Source organism: Heloderma suspectum, chromosome 5 (assembly GCF_057233095.1).
Source record: "Heloderma suspectum isolate Gila_16-S chromosome 5, 16-S_ref, whole genome shotgun sequence".
NCBI classification, from domain to species: domain Eukaryota; kingdom Metazoa; phylum Chordata; class Lepidosauria; order Squamata; family Helodermatidae; genus Heloderma; species Heloderma suspectum.
This window is the reverse complement of record NC_139462.1, coordinates 122,118,327-122,141,758: the sequence shown is the minus strand read 5'-3', so window position 1 is coordinate 122,141,758 and position 23,432 is coordinate 122,118,327. Positions and strand designations below refer to the sequence as shown.

At 42.1% G+C, this 23,432-nt stretch overlaps 1 protein-coding gene across 2 annotated transcripts in view; it reads left to right on the top strand.

Moving 5' to 3' along the window:
- MSANTD1 (Myb/SANT DNA binding domain containing 1) overlaps positions 1–21,416 on the top strand; it is a 60,360-nt gene extending 38,944 nt beyond the window's left edge. For both annotated transcript variants that reach the window (XM_084860364.1, XM_084860365.1), the window contains 2 exons: positions 2,777–3,061; positions 20,771–21,416. In XM_084860364.1, coding sequence (XP_084716490.1) covers positions 2,777–3,061; positions 20,771–21,011 — 526 coding nt within the window. In that variant the 3' untranslated portion in view covers positions 21,012–21,416. The remainder of the gene's footprint in view (positions 1–2,776; positions 3,062–20,770) is intronic.
- The last annotated feature ends 2,016 nt before the right edge of the window (positions 21,417–23,432 follow it).

Here is a 23,432-nt window from a genome sequence, read left to right as displayed (position 1 = left end):
TTTAAAACTAGCATGAATGTTGGATTTTTAATTTCCTTGCAATTTAATCTTCGGAAGTTTTCTCTGCTTACTGATCTCCCTATTAGGACAGGTATTTTTGAAATGCAGATTGTTTCCACAAGAAAAACATTGCTTTCTCTCAGTAAGTTTGTAGGCCTGTGTCTGGATTTCATTTTTCAATTGCTTTCTTTGGTTAAATTCTTGCAAACATTCCTGAACAAAACTCAAAGTTACATTTTCTTTAATTTGAAATTGTTCCTTCATATTCTTGAGGCAAAAGGCCAATTTTAGCTGCCTCAGGTAGGGTTATATCCTGCTTTTCTAGCTTTCTCACTGTTCCCAAAAATGAGCTAATGTGCTCTGATAGACACTTGTATCCTTAAGGGCTGAATCCTGTAGGGATAGGTGGCTGCCTCCGAACTCAGAGGCGGCCGCCTATCCAGGGCAGGGCAGGGCAGGAGAAACACAGAGGGGATCATTCCCTCCACGCTTCTCCTGCCCTGCATTTGTGGCTAGACAGCCGATTTTGTGGCTAGACAGCCGCGGGACATTTATGGCTAGACAGCCGCGGGAAGGCAGAGCAGGGGAGGGGGCTGCCAAATGACACATAGGATGTGTTGTACCAGCATTTCCTCATTCCCCTCCCCAGCCCCCCCCCCTGGAAACACCCCATTTTGGCCGCTCCATGCTCCTCTTTTGAGTGCAGAGCACAGGGTTGTTCCGCTGCAGTGCGGAAGGGGGGAAAGATCAGTTCTCCGGGAATCTGACCTCGGAGCATGGGCTCTGAGGTCGGTTCCCGGAAAACCACATATCCTATGGCTGTCTAGCCAAGCTGTCTTGCTTGTTGCAGAGCTGAAGCATTAGGGAGACTTGTATATTCATTGTCTTTTGCCGAAATATGTCCTTTAATCTATCCCGTATTTCTTTTGCTGTCTGTTGATCTTCATTATGAAATATCAAATTGTCACTTAGGGATAGAGATATCCCTTGGCTTTCTTGTTCACATAGGCCTATCTCTGATAGTAGGATTCATTTAGCATTTCAATACTATCTGCTCTTCTGCCTACCTCAGAAACAGCAGCCAACCTTTCTAAACTAAGCCTTGCAGACTCTTCAGACTCTTTAAAAAATCTCCCTCGCCCATTTTTTTTTTCAAGGAGAGGGTACTGGGGGAACTGGACCCATGACCCGTTTTTAGCCTAGCTTCTGCACAATGGAACCAGGAATATTGAAGACTTTAAGAAATTAGAGAACAACAGGCCAGTATATCTAGTCAAACTTACTAACTTTATTTTTCAAAGAGTTATTAGCATAAGAAATCCTATTCTCTATCTCTGTCTTCCTTTCCTAATTATGAGCAGCTGGAACTCTAAGATTTGCTACATGCTGTAGTCTTCTCACACTACACACTAACCAACATGCTTCCTTCCATATGTATATAGATATATACTAGAGAGGAAAAAACCGAACTTCTCGAACCTTCAGAGAAGCTTCAAAGCCAGGAGATGGAACTCTCTACTGCCATCTAGTGTTATAGCTATCTAATGATCAATACATGAAATAATAAGACAATGCAAGATAGAAGATTAACTTCTACCACAAAGCCCTTTTGACAGTTCTGGGTTTGTTTTATTAGCCATTTGGCAGTAACTGCCACCACCCACTCCTACTAAACCCCCTTTAGGTCAGTTGAGCAGGGTTTTCTCTAGTTATCTGGTGTACTGAAGAGAAGTTAGATAAGCAGCCAAGCCCGCAGCCTGCATTGGCTAGCCTTTGGCTGGTGCTAACCTCATTCTCTCCTTATCTGACTCAGTAGCTTATAACCAACCGATCTAGACTGCATGGTGAGAGAAAAAAACTAGCCTTCCCTTGGGTTTAGTCAGAAATCAACCACCAGTTTCTAATTTAAGAACATTTATTACAGGCGTACAGTAAACAAGAAGCCATGTGTCTAGAAGGCACTAAAGAAAACAAGACAGAAAGCTTACTAACCTGTGATAAACTCTTTACGATAAATTACCTCGCATAGGATTCACAGGGTCAGGAGAGGCAGCAAAGGTTCCATGTGCCTGCCCAACAGATGCTCTGATTTCATATTTATTCAACTTGGCTGAGGGAGGAGCAGGGTAACTACCAACTTAATTAGTCAATCAGGTGCAAAGCACATAAGCAAAATATATAAATTGCCACCTTTTTAGATAAAACCAGAAAGATGTCACTTAAAGAGAAATGGCCTTGACCAGGTCTAACAAACTGGATTCATATAAAGGCTTAGAAATTATGTGTATCATTCCAGAAGCCTGGTAAGAGGCAGCTGTCCCAGCCAAAAATGCCTATGCTGAAATGGATGCTGAGAAGCAGCTCAGCATCACAGCTCTCTTGGTGTACCTATTCAAAGGCTCTCAGGTATTTGTTAGCTGAAGGAAGTATAGAACCTGTTAACATGTAGCATACAATAGGTATGAACAGGATCCACCATGAACGTACATAGATTTATTATCAAGATTTTGTTTTTGTTTTTACTAGTACAGCAGTTTTGAATTAACGTAATTTGGTTTGATTTGGACCAAATTAATTTTGGTCCAAATCAAAATCTTAAAAGTAAACCAATGAGATAATGAACTGCAAACGCCTAGTTATTTTTCTTTTCTTTTTAGTTGCTTCAAGGTGACTTTAAAACACACACTAACATATTGTCTATAGTAGAATTTTTGAAACCTGCAAGAAATTACTGAAATCTGAGTTTTCATAAATGATTGTGTTTCTTTCATTGCAGGAAATTAAAATGCATGACCGATAGTGAAACCCTTGCACCTGATTGGCCTTATTTTAAAACCATTGATAGAATACTATCTAAAGTGTCAGAGCACAACGATGTGAAAATGCATGACAGTCAGCAAGCAGGCCCTTCAACATCACAGACTGAGGCCTCGCAGTCACCATCCGCCAAGTCTACACCTCTCTATTTGCCTTATAATCAGTTCACATATGAAGGGAGAGAAGAATTTTTCGAAGATGAGCATTCTGAGAGTTCCTCCAGCTTACTTTCATATAAGTTAAGGTAACAGTTATATTTTACTTTAATATTTTATGTACTGGGCCCTGTGTGGTATATCATATAAAACTGAAAAAGTCCCTTTCCTCCAAGGTCACTTAACTGAATTACTTAAGGTGCTCCCTTCTGTTTCCTTCAGCTGTGGAGGGCTTAGGTCTGGAGTCATAGTGCACTCAGTATGATCAGGGTTACTTCTTTTTAATCTGAAAAATTATAGGTTGTATTTTGTGAGCTTCTGGAACTGCTTCCATCCATTGCACTTGGCAGTATCAGAGTGAGAGGTGACAGGAGAGGTCCCTTCATTGATCTCACTAGGACAAAATGTCAGTGGACTCTACTGCACCCAGAACTGAGCAGGCTTATTCCTCATTGCTTATTTCCTCTTTCCCCGTTACCTCTTCCCTTTTGTATTCTGCCTTATCACACTGTAAGCCATTATTTTAAACTGTGAATCACCTTGAGTACATTGGCAGACAGACAATAGGGAAATTATCAGATTAGTTACCACATCAGTGCAGCAAAATCCAAGGGGCTTATTAAGACCCTGGATGTCAAGGAACACAGGGCCCAAATATGGGCATCAGTAGGGAGGAGACACTTTATCCAGGACTGGATACACTCTGGGGTTCCATGATCATGAGGAAAATATTGAGGCTAAAATGGTAAATTATGCTTGATTGTGTTTATACAAATTTATCTTCCTTTCTCTGTGGGGGTGCCCATATCACGTGAGATATGCTGGAGCCAATCAGAGGTAGTGTTACACCAGAACAAGCAACATCCTTAACAGCAAGGGGCTAACTTAGGCCTTTCTCTAGAACACATACACACACAGACCCATATGCCCCACTGCACTGTCTCCCCCCGCCCCATTCCCATCCACATATTAGCCCTATTCAGGTATTCCATTTTTGGTTATACTCAACATGCGAGGAGAGGGAGCATTCTAGCACTGCCCTATCCTCACGCATTGCTATGGGGAATCTTTTTGTTCCTGGCGCTGCCACCGTCTGTGGGGAAACTGCTCTTTCACTGGGCAATCCCACCTATAAGGTTTCCTATTTTTTCTAGCAAATGCTTATATTTTAGGGCCTATGCAACTTTCTACTACTTTAGCACGGGACCTGTTCACATGATCATGGAGGGGGGGAATAAGCCCTGGTGCCTTATTTCCCCCACTATGCGTGCTGGTTGTGTGCTGGGGAATTTGTATAATTACCCTCACCAGCGCAGCTTGCCATGTCATGCGAGGGTGGTTTGTTTCCATGGTTAACAAGTCACCCCAGAACCCTACAACAGCCCATGGGTTCTGGGTGACTGGGTGACCTGTGACAACAAGCCACCCTCATCAGGTTTGCACGACACAGCAAGCTGCTCTGGTGAGGGTACATTATGCAAATCCCCCAGCACACGCAGTGGGGAAACAAGCCACAAGCTGACCCTCTCCTGCTGCCGCCAATTCTCTCAGAATACTTTAAAACCTCCTAGTACCTTGGTATAAGAGGTTTAGTAATGAGAGTGGCACCAACACTAGAGACAAGATTATTAAACAAGTTGGTTTATTAAAGGGATATTTTGTACATAAGGGAATACTATTTACTTTGGAGTTTTCAAAAGAATGCTTGCTGACACTTCTCAAGAAACAGTGTTTCTAATCCAAGCCTTTTAGGGTGCAATCCTATGCATGTTTAGGCAGAGAAAAGGCCTACAACTCCCAGCATGCCCCAGCCAGCATCTTTATCTAAACATGCATAGGATTGAGCCATTAATGACTTCTTTTACCTCAAGCCAAATTCCTTAAGCTCCCACTCCAGCCAAATACACTCACAACCAGGTCTAGCTCTTGGGTACAGTCTTCCTTTCACTCTCAAAGCTCCTCCTGTTCTATTTCTGATTGCCTGGACAGTTTATCTGGATTTTTACTGCCTGCTTGTGTAACCTTCTTCTAACAAGGTCTTAGGATAGCCTCCTGGCATAAAACAGCCACCTGCTCTCTATTCCTGATCTTCACCAGCCACATATGGGTATCCCACAAAGAAGGAATAGCTTAATATTCAGGCTTCAGCTATCTACCTTCTTCTCAGCATTTCCTTAGTCTTTCTATAACTTGCCTGACCACCTACTGACCAGGTTCACATGATCATCACAGCTCATCATGGCTTATTTAAGCCCATGGGTGCCAGGTTGCCTATTTAGGCCCAACTGCAGCTTTTCATGTCATGCAAACCCATGGTGGCTTAGCATGACATGCAAACAGGCCCACTGACTAACTGAATCCCTGGCAACTCCTTACCTGTCAACTGTCACTTCCCGACTGCTCTTTTCCTCCTAGGTAGAACCCTAGCCACTGTCCAAACAAGTACTGCTAAAACAGGCAATTGACATAGTAACGAAGCTAGGCTTCAGGCCTCCTCAGATGCATTATATTCCGTAATGTTTACTTTGCGTATAATGTTTACACAAAGTAAACATTACGGAACAACAGCAGTTATTTTACATGGCATTTCTTCACAACTAACGTTGGCCTCAACTTGTGGGGGGTGACTGTCTGAAGAGGGCCTCCTGTGTCTGTAGAGGCTCTCCACGTGAGCCAGAACACTAGAAAATCACTTCATGGATACAGGAAGCTCTCCTCTTCAGACAGTCACCCTCTGTGATTTGTGGAGGGGAATGCCCAAATAGGGCTAGAGAGACAGAGGGCATTTCCACACCAGCCTAAAATCCTGCATTTAAAGCAGGGCTTTCTGCTTACGTTTTAAATGCAGGATCACCACTGGCTCCCTTAACATGCGCTCCCCCCCTTTCTCCCCTTATCTGAGTCTTCCATTATCTCTCTTTGATCTCACTCATCTTCTTGTCGTTTTAAGTCGGAACACGGGGCGAGGGGGGCATAATTTGAAAGCTCATTATCTGCAATCTATTTAAAAATGGAACAAAGGGCATTTAATGCAAGAGGGTCACAGCATCATGTAAAGAGCCCGCAAACTTCTGTGAAGGAGCAATCTCAATTGCAGGACAAAAGCCCAGTGTGATGAAGCCCGGAGAGAAACATGCCCAAGGATCAGTGGGAGACAGTGCTGCTGTCAGAGTACTCAGAACATAGGTGAATGAATGAGTTAGGCCTCTGGTCTTGCTCTTATTATATCCCAAACATAGGGAGCAGTGTCTAAACAGCATTTGTCATTTGTGTTGTGTATAATTTAATATACATGCATACTGCTGGATACTGCTGGATCTGATTAAATCAGGCATTTAAATCAGGCATCCAGAAACATAAGAAACTTTATTAGTTTCTTATTTATTATTTTATTAGAAATAAAAATAAATAAGATAACCAAGGCTTTTTGTGGGTGTGTTGAGAGGAAGGGGTCCTGTTTGCTTGGGCAATGAAGGGCCATAATTTGAATTATTTTAAACATGAAGTTAGAGTAAAAGTCACTGGTGGTATTCCTCTTATTATCCTATACAACAAGTGTCAGGTTTAAGCTGCACGGAAGCACAGAAAGCAAAGCAGAGCATTTTGCCTCCTACAAGTTGAAGAAGCTCAGTACACTGCATGCCTACTCAGAAGTAAGGAGCAGCATCAGGTTGAAGCAGCAAAAGTAAAGCGTTTTTTAAACACACAGTCACCCCACTCTTCTTAAAAGTTGAAACAACACAGTGTAGATTTCTCTACAGTTTTATTTACCTGCTGGCAGAAGTCTTGTTAATGATGCTTAACCATTTTAAAACACAACACAGCCAATGAAAGGAAAACGCAGCAAATTCTGCCCACCTCCAGAGAAAGAAAAACTGGGGCATTTTTAAATGCAGGGAAAGGGGATTCCCCCCCTCCCCGGCTCAATCACTATCACTAAACTTTAGGAAGCAAAGCAGATGCAGCACATTTGTTGTTTACTTAACAAAGAAGCCTGCTAATGCTAAAGCAGGCATAGGAGAGATCACTAAATGCAGATTGTTGAAGTCTGCAGAGAGATCTGGGAGTGGAATGTGGCCAATCCCCCCCTCCCCCAATCAGAGTAGAAGAAAGCTGGGAAGAACAGGGGGGAAGTAGAGGAATTGATACACAAACTGCGATGCAGAAAGAGGCAGGGGAGGAGAAAGCAAAGTGCGCATCCAAGTATGCGCACACACCTCTCTCAAGATGTGCCTGCCTGGACCTTAAGATCATCATCAGCGGCCCTTCTCCGTGAGCCCCTGCCAAAGGAAGTGAGGCGGGTGGCTACTAGGAGGAGGGCTTTTTCTGCTGTGGCACCCCGGCTCTGGAATGAGCTCCCTAGTGAGGTTCGCCTGGCGCCTACATTGTATTCCTTTTGGTGCCAGGTGAAGACCTTTTTATTTTCCCAGGCATTTTAGCATTTTAGCTTTCTAAATTTTTATCTTTGCTGTTTTAAATCTGTATTTTAAACTCCTGCACTGCTGCTAGGTTTTATTGTGGTTGTATTGTTATATTGTGGTTTTAATGTTCTGTATATTTTAAATTGTTTTATTGTGTGTTGCTTGGATTTAATTTTTGTGAACCGCCCAGAGAGCTTCGGCTATTGGGCGGTATAGAAATGAAATAAATAAATAAATAAAAGATCATCTCCCTCTAGCCTGCTATATGCAGCCATGCTATAAGTGAATCTGCTGAGTTGGGCTGGCTCCAAGGAGTCTCTGATCCTGCAGTTGCATACACAAGTACCCATGTGATGCAGTTCCTAAATCTTGATAGAGCCATGTGCCTGCAAAGATGCCCATAATGGAAAGACAGTGGATGGGGGTGGATCATTATTTCTCATTGACTCCACCTTTCAGGAACCAATGACAGTCTGTGGTGGCTACATCACAGAAACAGCTTTCAGGGGATCATTTCCCCTAGTTGCCCTTCTGAAAAGGCATTCCCCATCAGTGAGTGATTGGCACTGCCAACCTGGGGACAATGAAACATAGAGATAGGAGCAAGCTGCTACAGACAGGCACACACAGTTGCACACATGGGGTTGTGAGTAATGGTGGGAATCTTTAAAAGTGTTTTAAAACTTGAAAGTGTGGGGCACAAAATCCCCCACACTTTAAAGAAATTTGCCAGTGTTCAGGCCTCAGCTGGAATATCTTCTCACCAGGTTTCAGTGTGGTCGCACCATAGAATTGTACGAGGGGAGTGTGATTTTGGCAGTTCTATGTTCATTTCCTTTCCTAATTATGCCTAACATGGAATTTGCCTTTTTCACAGCAGCAGGTTGACATTTTAATTGACCTGTCCACCATAACCCCAAGATCTCTTTCTTGGTCAGTCACTGCTAGCTCAGATCCCATCGGTTTATATTTGAAGTTGAGATTTTTTGTCCCAACATGCATCTCGTTAAACTTGCTCACACTGAACTGCATTTGCCATTTTGATGGCCATTCTCCCTGTTTGAAGAGATCCTGTTGGAGCTACTCCCAATCCTCTTTTGTTTTAACTATTCTAAATAATTTGGTGTCATCAGCAGACTTGGCCACTTCACTGCTCATTCCTAATTCCAGATCATCTATGAACAAGTTAAAAAGCACTGGTCTCAATACAGATCCTTGTGGGACCCCACTATGTACTCCCCTCCATTGGGAGAATTTACCATTTATTCCTACTCTCTGCTTTCTGTTCTTTAACCAGTTACTGATCCATAAGAGGACCTGTGTTCTTATTCCATGACTGCTAAGTTTGCTCAGGAGTCTTTGGTGAGGGACTTTGTCAAAAGCCTTTGGAAGTCCAAGTAAACAATGTCTACCGGATCGCCCCTGTCTACATGTTTACTGACAGTCTCAAAGAACTCTAAAAGGTTAGTGAGACAGGACTTACCTTTGCGGAAGCCATGTTGATTCTTTTTCAGCAGGGCTTGTCCTTATATACGTTTACTAATTTTATCTTTAATAATGCTTTCGACCAATTTACCCAGGTCAGACATGAAGCTAACCAGCCTGTAATTTCTCAGATTCTCCCTGAGGCCCTGTTTTAAAATTGGTGTTATATTGGCCATCTTCCATTCCACTGGTACAGAGGCTGATCTTAGGTACATATTACATATTTTTGTTAGAAGATCACCAAATTCACGTTTGAATTCTTTAAGAACTATAGGATGGGAACCATCTGGGCCTGGTGATTTATTAACTTTCAATTTGTCAATAAGGTTGAGAACATCATCTTTTGTCTCCATATCAGTTCAGGCACAGGTATCTGTCCTATATCTTTGCAGTGAAGACATATGAAAAGAATTCATTCAACTTCTCTGAAATCTCCTTAACCTCGTTTAGTCTTGGTTTAACTCCATTGTCACCCAATTGTCCAGCTGCCTCCCTAGCTGGTTAACAAAAGAACCTAAGAAGAGTGATGCTGGATCAGAACAAGGGTCCATCTAGTCCAGAATCCTGTTCACACAGTGGCCAAATAGTTGTTGACCAGGAACCCACAAGCAGGACATGAGTGCAATAGCACACTCCCGCCCATGTTCCCCAGAAACTGGTGTACATAGGCTTACTGCCTCTGGTACTGGTGGTAGCACATAGCCATCAGGACTAGTAGCCACTCATAGCCTTCTCCAGGTATTTATCTAATCACCTTTTAAAGTCATCCAGATTGGTGGCCATCACTACATCCTGTGGTAGCAAATTCCATAGTTTAATTATGTGCTGTGTTAAGAAGCACTTTCTTTTATCTGTCCTGCATCTCCCACCAATAAGCTTCATAGGATGACCCCGAGTTCTAGTATTGTGAGAGAGGGAGAAAAATGTCTCCCTATCCACATTCTCTACACCATGCATAATTTTGTAGTCCTCTACCGTATGTCCCCTTATCCTCCTTTTTCCAAGCTAAATAAGCCCAGCTGTTGTAATCTTCCCTCATAGGGGAATTGATCCAGCCCCTTGACCATTTTAGTTGCCCTTTTCTGCACGGTTTCCAGCTCTACAATGTCTTTTTTAGGTGTAGTAACCAGAACTGTACACAGTATTTCAATTGTGGTCGCAGCACAGATTTGTATCAGGGCACTATGATATTGGTGGTTTTATTCTCAGTTCCTTTTCTAATTTTGCCTAACATGGGGTTTGCCTTTTTTACAGAGGCCACACACTGGGTTGGCATTTTCATTGAGCTGTCCACCACAGTCCCAAGATCTCTTTCTTGGTTGGTCACCGCTAACTCGGATCCCATCAGCTTAAACTTGAAGTTGGGATTTTTTTTGCCCCAACGTGCATCACTTTACACTTGCTTACATTGAACTGCATTTGCCATCTGGATGCCCATTCTCCCAATTTGGAGAGATCCTTTTGGAGCTCCTCACAATCCCCTTTTGTTTTATCCACCGTAAATGATTTGGTGTCATCAGCAGACTTGGCCACTTCGCTGCTTACTCCTAATTCCAGATCATTAACAAACAAGTTGAAAAGCATTGGTCCAAATACAGATCCTTGTGGGATCCCACTATTTACTTCCCTCCATTGGGAGAATTTACCATTTATTCCTACTCTCTGCTTTCTGTTCTTTAACCAGTTGCTGATCCATGAGAGGACCTGTGCTCTTATTCCATGACTGCTAAGTTTGCTCAGAAGTCTTTGGTGAGGGACTTTGTCAAAAGCCTTTTGGAAGTCCAAGTAAACAGTGTCTACTGGATCACCCCTGTCTATATGTTTATTGACACTCTCAAAGAACTGTAAAAGGTTAGTGAGACAGGACTTACCTTTGCGGAAGCCATGTTGATTTTTTTTCAGCAGGGCTTGCCCTTCTACATGCTTACTAATTTTATCTTTAATAATGCTTTCAACCAATTTACCCGGAACAGACATTAAGCTAACTGGCCTGTAATATCCCAGATCCCCCCAGAACCATTTTTAAGAATTGGTGTTACATTGGCCATCTTCCTTTCCACTGGTACAGAGGCTGATCTTAGGGATATGTTATATATTTTGGTTAGAAGATCAGCAATTTAATATCTGAGTTATTTGAGAACTCTAGGATGGATACCATCTGGTCCCAGTGATTTATTTGCTTTCAATTTATCAGTAAGGTTGAGAACTTCATCTCTGGTCACCACTATTTGCTTCAGTTCCTCAGACTCCCTTCCTGAAAACATCAATTCAGATATCTGTCCTATATCTTCTGCAGTGAAGACGGATGAAAAGAATTAATTCAGCTTCTCTGCAATCTCCTTCAGTACTCCTTTAACTCCATTGTCATCCAGAGGTCCAACTGCCTCCCTAGATGGTTTCCTGCTTCTGATGTATTTAAAGAATTCTTTATTGTTGGCCTTGGTATTGTTAGTGATATGCTGTGCAAAATATTTCTTTGCATTTCTTAGTGTCTGCTTGCATCGCCTTTGTGCAAGCTTGTGCTCCCTTCTGTTTTCCCCAATTGGGCAAGACTTCCATTTTTTGAAGAAAGCTCTCTTTTCTCTAATAGCTCCCTTAACACTGCTTGATAACCATGCTGGTGACCTCTTGGGCTTGGTGCTACCTTTCCTAAGCTGTGGTATACATTTTAGCTGAGCTCTATTATTGTGGTTTTGAGAAGCCTCCAAGCATTTCCAAGGGGTTTAATTCTCTTGACTCCCGCTTTCAACTTCCTTTTCACCAGTTCCCTCATTTTAGAGAAGTTTCCTCTTTTGAAGTCAAATGTGACTATGTTGGACTTCCTGGGCAATTTTCCCCCAAATATATATTAAATCTGATAGCAGTGTGGTCACTGTTTCCAACTGGTTCAACAACAATTTCATCTCGTACTAGGTCCTGGGAGACACCACTTAGGATTAAATTCGGGGTCACCTCCCCTCTGGGCGGTTCCATGACGAACGGTTCTAGGGCACAATTGTTTAGGGCATCGAGAAATGTAACCTCTTTGTTGTGACTGGAATATGCATTTATCCAAGCAATGTGGGGGTAATTGAAGTCTCCCATTATTACAAGTCCTGATTTCGTTTTCCATCTCACGGTCACCCTAAGCATTCTGTCTGGGGGATGATAGCACGCTCCTAGCATTACATTATTTTTTGAGCCTGGTATTGTCACCCACAGTGCTTCTGTGGAAGAGTCTAGTAGGTGTTCTAGTGTGCTCGACACTATGCCCTCTTTGATGTACAGAGCAACACCTCCCCAAGTATGCCCTTCCCTGTCCTTCCTGTAGAGTTCATATCCAGAGATGACCCTATCCCACTGGTTCGCTCCATTCCACCAGGTTTCTGTAATGCCCACTATGTCTAGGTTCTCCTTTAAAACCAAGCACTCCCACTCTCCAGTTTTGGCTTGGAGGCTTCTAGCATTTGCATAGAGACATCTATACATAGTGTCCCTCCCCAGATGCCTCTGTCGTGTGCATCTTTTGCTATAGCACTTAGGCCTCTTTGATTGGCTATCATTTTCTACCATATACTCATGGCCTATTTTCTCCCCTTCTACATTTGAGCAATCAAAAACATTTTCATCTTTATCCCCTTGGGATGATTTAACCTGAACTGGATGCTTCCCAGCTCCTGTCGGCTTTCCCCCAGGGTTTAGTTTTAAAGCTGCTCTGCCACCTTTTTTATGTTTAGTGCCAGCAGTCTGATTCCATTTTGGTTCAAGTGGAGCCGATCCGTCTCGTACAGGCCTGGCTTGTCCCAAAATGTTCCCTAGTGCCTAATAAATCTGAACCCCTCCTCTCTGCGCCACTGTCTCATCCATAAATTGAGACTCCTGAGCTTCACCTGTCTAGCTGGCCCTGCATATGGAACAGGCAGCATTTCACAGAAAACTACCTTGTTGGTCCTAGATTTCAACCTCCTGCCTAGCAACCTAAATTTGGCTTCCACAACCTCACGACTACATTTCTCCATATCGTTGATACCAGCATGGACCACAACCACTGACTCCACCCCAGGCCTATCTACTAAGCTAGGCCTATCTACTACATGATATCACAGACAGCATGTGATATCCACGACCTTCGCACTAGGCAAACAATTCACTATGCTGTCTATGCACAGACATTAGTCTATGTGTCTAATGATCAAATCTCCCACTACCACAATCCCCCCCTCCCCATGGAGGCACATCCTCGGTGCGAGAGGATATTTGTTCATCTTCCAAGGAATGCGAGGCCCTCCTTCCCCGAGACCTGCATTCTCTGCAGAGGAGCTGTCGCCCTGGGAGTGGGACACAGCTAATAGGTCCCTGAAGGTCTCATCTACCAACCTCTCTGCCTCTCTTAGCTTCTCCAGGTCAGCAACCTTGGCCTCAAGGGAACAAACATCTTCCCTGAGAGCCAGGAGCTCATTACAGTGAGCACACACCCATGACTTCTGTCCAGCAGGCAGATAGTCGTATATGTGGCATTCAGTGCAATACACTGGATAGCCCATGCCCCCCTGCTGGCTTTCTGCCTTCATAAATGTTTTTTTATTTGCGTTTGTTTTCCCTGGAAAACTTAGGTGTTTACTATGAGAAAGTGGGGAATTTATAGTTATTTATTTACGGTTACTTACAGTGAGTACAGAATGAGTTACTTACAGTGAGTACTTACAGTGAGTACAGGAAAGAGTCAACTGCCCTGGCTTCCTCGCCCTGTGGCTAAATTCACACAGTTGCTTAACTCACTTGTTCACTGACACTTCGTTAGTGCAAAGCTGCAAGATTTGTAAGTTCTTGCTGGATTTCCCTTCTAATATTTAGCTCTATATTGCTTTTATTCCCCCTTTCTGAGTTTGAGATTACTTAAAATATGTGGCTTAGGTTCTTTTAATTAGTACAAAGCTGTTAGACCTGTAAGTTCTTGCTGGATTCTCCCCGATACTTAGTTCTCTACTGTAAGTTTGTGAGGGGTTATCCCTCTGGGATCTAGCTCCCTTTGCTGTTCCCTTGTTTTGGCTTCAGCCACTACTTATGAATTATAAATGATTACCTGAGGTAATTTAATAACTAACTAATTTCTCTTACCTTTCCCTCACACAGTTGATTAACTCGCTTCTTTGCTGACACTTTGTCACTGGGGCTGAAACGCTTTGTCACTGGAGCTCCTCATGCTTGGAGCACGAGGAGTGGTTTCCTGCTTCTGACATATTTAAAGAATTCTTGATGTTGTTAGTAATATGCTCCTGAAAATGCTTTTTTGCATCTCTTATTGTCTGTTTGCATTTCCTTTGTGCAAGTTTGTGCTCCCTTTTGTTTTCCTCATTTGGGCAATACTTCCATTTTTCTGAAGGAAGCCTTCTTTTCTCTAATAGCTTCCTTGACCCTGCTTGTTAACCCAGCTGGTGACCGCTTGGACTTGGAGCTACCTTTCCCAACCTGTGGTATACATTTTAGCTGAGCTTCTAATATTGTAGTGTTGAGTAACCTCCAAGCATTTTGAAGGGATTTAATCCTCTTGACTCCTCCTTTCAACTTCATTTTTTCCAGTTCCCACATTTTAGAGATTAATTTGATTACACGCTGTCTCTGATTACACAATATAAATCCATTCTCTGGTGTTTTTCTTCACTTAAGCTACTACAAACCTCCTACATGCTCAGCATTGAAGTTCAGGAATAATATTCGACCAGTAACATACTAGGTGAGCCAATTAATTTTAGAGGCCAGTAATCAACATTTCTTGTATGTTTTGGTTAAGTATCCTACATACCTCGTTATCTTAATACTTCAGGACAACAAAAGAAGTTTTCATGTTGGAGCCAACAAACATCAGTTAAAATGATTTGAAACTCTCCACTCTAATTTTCCCTAAATAATTTTCTGGTAATGATTTAAGGTAGCAGTTCATTTATTTTTTATTTTTTATACAGCATCATCTTAGGCCTCTGTGAGAATAATCTATGCTCCCCCCGTTTTTTATTTCAGAGCCCTTCATTCAGTGTAAGAGAGGAACACAGTTTGGCTGTACATCAAACAATTGGGTCACACAATTAGTTTTCTGAAGAAGTATAGAAACGACACCACATTCCAGAGTTGTCGTCCTTGAATAAACAATTGTGGACTTTATTTATTACGTATGACCCCCTTTATAATTGTGTGATATTAGAGACAGTGTGATGTATAAGTATTGTTAAATATCAATATTTTGAGATAGTCCATTTACCTAAGACCATTTTGGTTTAAAAGATAACTGTATTTACTAAGTATCATCACTTTCTACTTGTCCAAATGTACTTAAGACAATTTTGGTTGAGCCATTAATTGCATTTACTCTACTAGGCATGATTGCCTTTATCCTTGTCAGAAATTAACTTGAGACAGCATGATATATAAGTAAATCTTGAATCATTTTTTTTAATTTGTATATAAATCTTTGAACAAATCTTGTGTATTTAATATTTATGCTTAGCTCTGCACAAGCACTAATAGCATGGCATCTGTAACCTTTGCATTAGGCAGGCAATTTATCATGTGGTCTACACGCCCATCACAAATTCAGCTGTCTATGTGTTTAATGATTGAATCTCCCACTACCACAAGCCCCCTGCCCCCTGGAGGCACATGCTCAGCATGAGAGGATATTTGTTTGTCTTCTGAGGAATGGGTCCCCTCAAAGGCATCATTTCCTTGTTCTTCAGAATGACGCTGTCCTTCCACTAGAACCCTATTCTCCATGACAGCAGAGGAGCTATCACTTGGGGATCTGGACACTGCTATTAGGTCCCTGAAGGTCTCGTCCACCAGTCTCTCTGCCTTTCTTAGCTTCTCCCAGTCAGCAACCTTGGCCTCAAGGGAACAAACATATTCCCTGAAAGCCAAGAGCTCATTAGGCTGAGTACACACCCACGACTTCTGTTGAGCTTGCAGATAGCCGTACATATGACACTCGGTGTACTACACTGGATAGCCCCAACATCCCTGTTGGCTTTCTACCTTCATAAATGCTTTTGTAGTTGCTATTGTTGAGTTTGTTTACCTGGAAAATGAAGTTATTTACTAGAAGAAAGTGGGGAATTTATTTATATTTATTTTCAGTTACTTCCTAAGAGAAGCCAGAGAAGAGTCAACTGCCCTGCCTTCCTTACCCTGTTGCTAATCTCACATGGTTGCTTAACTCACTTGTAGATAGATACTTTGTCACTGGGGTTGAAATGCTTTGTCACTGGGACTGCTCATGCTCAGAGAGCTCCCTCACAACCCTGCCTCTTTAAATAGCTCCAGCTAGCTTGCCCCAACTGCTGCTGCAGCCAATCTGGTTAGAGGGCCTCATTTCAAAAGCAAAGGAGGCTGTGGCTCAACTACTGGTCTGCACTAGCTTACAGTGAGCGGAAATGTAGGTCAGTTGAGCCCCTGGGGGTGGCGGTTTTCTACTTAGCAGACAGGACAATAGTCAGTGGGTCATTGGAGGGGACAGCAAAGAGTCAGTGATTTGGGAAGGGATGGGTTTCAGACCCTCCTGGGAATGCAAGGTGTGGAGGGTCTGACTGAGGGTCTGAATTAGGAAGGGATATGGTTTGCAACGGCTGAGTCCCTCTGTGTGTGTGTGTGTGTGTGTGTTTACTTTCAAGCACTCTCAAGCAAAAGGTCACAGCAGAGAGGTAACTTGGCTCTTATTTGGAGTGAATGTAATTTTTTTGAATTTTTAAATGTTTCAAATAGACCTGCCAATGCAATTTTCATAATTCCATTATGCCCATATTGCAGTGGGCAGTGGCTGAGAGAGGGAGTGCAGTATATCTCACTTTGAATATTGCAGGCGAGGGGTCAGGCTGAGGCTGAGGGAGAATAAACCTGCAGTGAAGTCTAGTAGTATCACACTCCTGATTACAGCTTGGAGGTCAGGCTGAGGCTGGGAGAGTATAGGTATAACCCTATAGGTATAACCCTATAACCTATGCAGTGCTGCTGTCTCCATATTGCAGGTTGGGGTTGGACCCGATGGTCTTATAGGCCCCTTCCAACCCTACTGTTCTATGATTTTAAGGTTGTGCTGAGAGAGTAACGTGCAGCAACACTGCACTGTAACCCACTGTTAATATTGCAGGTCAGAGGTGACACTGAGGCTGGTACAGATCTCTAGTCCCATATAAAACACCCCTCTGGTTGCAGCAAATGTCAATCCACTTAGATGCCCCCTCAGGACGCCCAAATCCAGTTCTCAGGTGTGTGCAGAAGCCTCATGCTCCACTGACTTGCATGCAGATGGGTTTTAAATGTAAAAAAAATGATTAAAAAATAAATTTTCTACACAAAGTAAGACTGAAAGAGCAGGGCATCCTGTCTTTGCAGCTACTTTTGGGTTTGTTTGCTGGGGGGTAGGGGGCACCTGCTGTCTAATTACAGCTACAGTCAAATCTTGGATTTCTTCACTGATTTCTATGAGCAGCTCTCATGTCAATTCCAGGGAAGAAAACAAGACGGTCTATTCAAACCAGAAATTCAAGGGATGGCCCTCTCTGCCTTTTCCTAACACTGTCTTACCGTAAATCAACGGTAACGGCCTTTTCCTAACAATATCTAACCGTAAATCATTATGTGATGAAAGTTTCAAACAACAGGGTGTCAATAATCACATGAAGGGGTTATACTCTCCTTAAGGATCAACTTCATAGCTTGGGGGTGCTTGAAGACTCATCTCTGCCATTAGAGGCACAACTATCCTCTCTGGCATGGAATGCCACCTATGGCCCTATTTGGATAGAGATAGCCTGGCTTCAGTGACCCATGCCCTAGTAATCTTCCATTTAGGTTACTACAATGTGTTGTATGTGGAGCTGCCACTGAAGACAGTCCAGAGACTTCAGTTAGTACAAAATATGGTGGCTAGGATACTGACTGGAACTGGATATGATCATATTATGCCAGTATTGTATCATCTTCACTGACTCCCAGTTACTATCTAGTAGGTCTGATTCAAAGTGTGGATGTCGCCTATAAAGCCCTTCATGTTTTGAGACCACAGTTTATGAAGGAGCACCTGTTCTTTTATATTCCTACCTGAACCCTGAGGTCATAATTGGAGATCCTCCTCTGAGTGACCTTGCATGCTGAGGTACACCAGGTGACTACTTGGGATTGGTAGTAGCCCCCCTGTGATGGAATACCCTCCACAGAAAGATCTGCCTAGTGCCTACTTCGTTATGTTATCAGGGCCAGAATAAAGAGCATTTTATTCTCTTAGGCCTTTTAATCCTCTTATATTTCTGCTGCTATTTTGTGTTTTTAAGTAGTTTTATCTCCTTGATACTTTTAGATTTTCTTGTGATGCTTTTGATTAGTGTTTTTAATTTATTGTGTTGTGTTTATGCTTTGATTTGTATGGATTTTATGTGTGTTTTTATTGTATGTTGCCCTGAAGGCTATTAGCTATCATACAACTAATAAATCTTATTCGCTGGATCATGGAGAAAGCAAGAGAATTCCAGAAAAATGTCTATTTCTGCTGCATTGACTACGCTAAAGCCATTGATTGTGTGGATCACAACAAACTCTGACAAATTCTTAAAGAGATGGGAGTACCAGACCACCTTACCTGTCTCCTGAGAAACCTGTACGAGGGTCAAGAAGCAACAGTAAGAACCAGACATGGGACAACCGATTGGTTCAAACTTGGGGGAGGAGTATGACAAGGCTGTATATTGTTGCCCTGCTTATTTAATTTATATTCAGAGTACATCATGAGAAACGCCGGGTTGGATGAATCACAGGTCGGAATTAAGATTGCCTGGAGAATTATCAACAACGTCAGATACGCAGACGATACCACCCTAATGGCAGAAAGCGAAGCGGATCTAAAGAGCCTCTTGTTGAGGGTGAAAGTGGAGAGTGCAAAAGCTGGTCTGAAACTCAACATTAAAAAAACTAAGATCATGGCATCTGGCCCCATCACTTCCTGGCATATAGAAGCAGAAGAAATGGAAGCAGTGACAGATTTTATTTTCTTGAGCTCCAAGATCACCGCAGATGGTGACTGTAGCCATGAAATTAAAAGACGCTTCCTCCTTGGGAGGAAAGCTATGGCAAACCTAGACAGCATAGTAAGAAGCAGAGACATCACCTTGCCGACAGAGGTCTGTCTAATCAAAGCTATGGTTTTCCCAGTAGTAATGTATGGCTGTGAGAGCTGGACTATAAGGAAGGCTGAGCGCCGAAGAATTGATGCTTTCGAACTGTGGTTCTTGAGAAGAATCTTACGAGTCCCCTGGACTGCAAGGAGGTCAAATCAGTCAATCCTAAAGGAAATCAACCCTGAGTGCTCATTGGAAAGACAGTTACTGAAGCCAAAGCTCAAATAGTTTGGCCACCTAATGCGAAGAGAAAACTCACTGGAAAAGACCCTGATGCTGGGAAAGATTGAAGGCAAAAGGAGAAGGGGACGGCAGAGGATGAGATGGCTAGATAGCATCACCGATGCAATGAATATGAACTTGAGCACACTCCGGGAGAGAGTGGAGGACAGGAAGGCCTGGCGTGCTATGGTCCACGACGAGTCGGACATGATTTAACAACTGAACAACAACAACTAATAAATCTTAGGAATAAATAAAAATGATTAACATGATAGTCTGAATCCATCCTCTTTCATAAAAAAATCCTTAAAATGCAAGGTTTTTCATTAAAAGATACAATTATATATTGTATATATACATTTTATAATCTACAGTTATATTACTGCTATTGTGTATGGGCACTGTGCTTATTTTGCATGCATGTAAGCAATAATATGATTGTCAAAGGCTGTATTTTTGCATTTCATTTCCATCCTCAGTGTTTATATTTTCTTTTCTACACACACACACACACACGCACACACCTGGCAACTGAGGATAACAGATCTGAAGTAGATTGTAGTCCATGAAAGTTTATGTCATAATAAATTTTTAAGGGCACAATCCTATGCATGTTTAGACAGAAAAAAAGTCCTACAACCCCCATAATTCCTCAGCCATGGGGGAATGCCAGTAGTTGTAGGACTTTTTTCTGTCCAAACATACATAGGATTTTGCCGTAAGGTACCATAAAATACTTGTTATTTTTGTTGCAACAGATTAACATGATTATGCCTCTGGAAATTATATATAACATTTCTTTCAGACAGTGTGATGAGACCTGGAACCTTGGGTGGGCAGGGGTGTGGATAATTTTCCATGTGAGACGAAGAGTCTTGTGGCACCTCAGATACTAAGAAATTTCTCATGGCATGGGCCAGATGTGTGAAGTGGGTACCTAGGTATATATACTACAAATACAAAAAGAATGAGTGTTTGTGTTTATATAAAAACAACAAAGTCAGACTAAAAGGTAAAGTATGTGTCTCATTAGATAGCTTTGCATGTGGAGCATAGTATCCATTTAGCCAAGCCTAGAGATGCTCTGCCCTACTACATTCTGGTCTGTAGGCTGCCAGTATTTTTAGAAAGAGAGGAAAATAAGTCTTCTGTGGTGTGTGTGTGTGTGTGTGTGTGAGAGAGAGACAGAGACAGAGACAGAGACAGAGAGAGAAGGGGGGCAGTGGGAAAGTAGTGCAGAGAGGGCTGAGTGGGTATATCAAAGAATGTTTCTATGTAGGAGGGGAACATGGAATATGCAAAATATTGTGAATAAAATTTGAGAAACGTTGTGTACAGTAAACCCTTCTGTAGGAAAGGACATGTTTTCAGATCCAGCTTTTGAAATGCAATCCAGTTTTTATGCTGATTGCATTGCTTTTATCCAGTTCAGGTCAACATTAGACATTACACAGCCAACTTCCCAAGAGAAAATGTACAACATTGGGTGCCTGACAATAGCAAATTTAATGCTGAAACATTTGCATTTCAGAACTGAAGAGAGACCTATAAAGAAAAGAAAAATGCAAAACTGTAACTTTCAAAAGAAGAAACTAAAGTTAATGGAAGCAATGCTGGAGGAACAAAAGAAGCTGAGCAGGGCTATGGAAGAAACCTGTAGGGAAGTGCGAAGGATTCTGGATCAGCAGAACATCATCCAAGTTCAAAGTTTGCAACTGCAAGAGAGAATGATGAATCTATTGGAGAAAATGATCTCCAAGACCAATGTTTAATTTCTTTTGCAGTTCTACTGATAACACAATATCTATTTTACAGAAATAGCACATTGCATATGGTATGGTTGCCTGTTCCTTCCAGGTAAATTAAAACTGTAATGTAAATATACTTAAATGAAGAGTCTCATCAATGTAGAATGTGAGCCAATTAGTCAACTGGGTGTTTCTTAATGAAATAAAATTTGAGCTTGCTTTGTGAATTTATTTTCTAGATGCTAGACAAATTCATTGTGTTGCAGTGCTCAAGATAAGGTGAAGCAAATTATTATTTTGGGCTTTAACCTAAGAAGAAGGATTTATTGGGCCCAAACCAAGGATATACAGTTTAAAAATGCATATTCAAGAGAGAAAATACATATGCAGATGTGGATGTGGATTAAAAAATATATTGGATTAATGTGGAAATGGAACAGAATGGTTTTGAGTGAACACATGAACCAGAAATAGGTTTAGTATCATCTCAAGATAGTAGCAGGTGTGTAGTCTGCTACAAAAAGGTTTGAACAAGAGGTGTGAACAACAATATACTTGTAATAACTTGAGATCTTTAGGTTACATTGGATGTAAGGAAAGGCAGAAGAGCAACCACACAGAATATAGGGAAAAATTAGACCCTGGCTGTATGCAGAGTAAATGTGGAAACAGATGTTCATAATTAAACCAACAATTCATTTAGTAAGAAGTATATTTCAGTACTATTTACTGAGTTAGGTGCATGAACTCCAAAGATGGTGCCAGGAGCATCTTTGCAAACAGGGTGTTGTCTCAGACTGGGTGCTAGTTATGACTGCTCATGCTCTGCCTGTAGGTCTTTGAAAGGCTCCTCAAAAAGCTTCCCCAACAGAGAGGGAAGGCTAGGTAAAAAGAATCAAAGCTGCAGCACTTCCTTTGCTTTCCCCTGCCATCCTACATGTGGAAATCACATGGTTTGCAAGAAGGGGACAAGGGTAGGATGATCTTCCAGCGTTAACTCTTAAACTGCCCATGTTTTCTGGCAACTGGAAGGGTAGAGAAGCAGGGAAGGCTGGAAACTTAGTTAACATTGGAAGATAGCCCCACTCCTAGCCACTTTACCTTGAATGTAACATATGCTATATAAATCTTCTGCTATAAATACATAGGTTGGATGTATTGTGTGTTTATATAATATTTCAGCTACATACTTCCCACCATGAGAAGGCCATAAGGGAGGCCTTAACCCTGGTGCTTAAGACCACGTGATTATTCCTGAGGAATATTTAAATTTTTAGTTAGCACATTAATTCTACAAATAAGAGTGTCTGTTGTCATAAATAAATGCCTGTCATAAATAAAGGCCTGTGTACTAGGTTGCATGCCAAAGGCATACTTTCACTTAAAGAGGGGGAGGAGTGATAGGTATCATTCATTAATTTATTAATTTATTACATTTCTGTACTGCCCAATAGCCAAAGCTCTCTGGGTAGTTTACAAAGATTAAAACCCTAAAAATATAATATTATAACATAATATAAAACCATTTACATATAAAAATATAAAACAATTTTACACAACAATAAAAATCCCAGGGCCAATTAAGATATCATATGTTGTCAAATGCCTGGGAGTTAAGTCTTAACCTGGTGCTGAAAAGATAACAATATTGGCACCAGGCGGACCTCACTGAGGACAGTAACCCCCAGACCAAGCAGAAAAGCTCAGCGGGATGGCTACTTGGGGATGCAATGGAAGCTGCAAAGAAGACCTTCTTTGCTACCTACCTTCACCAATATACATTAGATACTATTATGTGCTCTCATGCATATTTAGTCACCCTATGATGAGTCTTACACCACTTGAATTCCAGCTGTCTTCCAGCCTGTTTCATTGTCTGAAGCTAACCAAGGTAAACCAAGGAGTCATCTGAACTCCACAGTGCAGAAGAGGGTGCTCAGGAGCGCTTGTGTCAATGGCCATTCATGCTTTGCCATTCCACAGCACCATAAGAGCTTTAACAGAATCGCCAGCTCTGGCTACAGGAAAATCCCCCATAGGATCCAAAATCCCATAGGATTCAATAATCTGATGGATTCCATAAATCCGTACCGTTGTAATGGGTCCCCCACCTCTGCAGGGAGGGGCTGGCACCATGAAATCAAATTTCACCAGAAAATGGTCTGACCATGACAATGGAGTGATTTCTCCTGCCCCTAACATCCAAACCACACCCTGAGGCAAAGACCAAATCAAGGGTATGCCCTGCCATATGTGTTGGGCTGATGACAAGCTGAGACAGCCCCATGATTGTCATGGAGACCATGAAGTCACAAGCTGATGCTGTTAAGGCAGCCTCAACATTGAAATTGAAGTCCCTCAGGGCAAAGATCTTCGGGTTCTCCAAAACCATATTTGAGACCACCTCAGCCAGCTCTGTCAGGGAAGCCATTGGGAATCATGGTG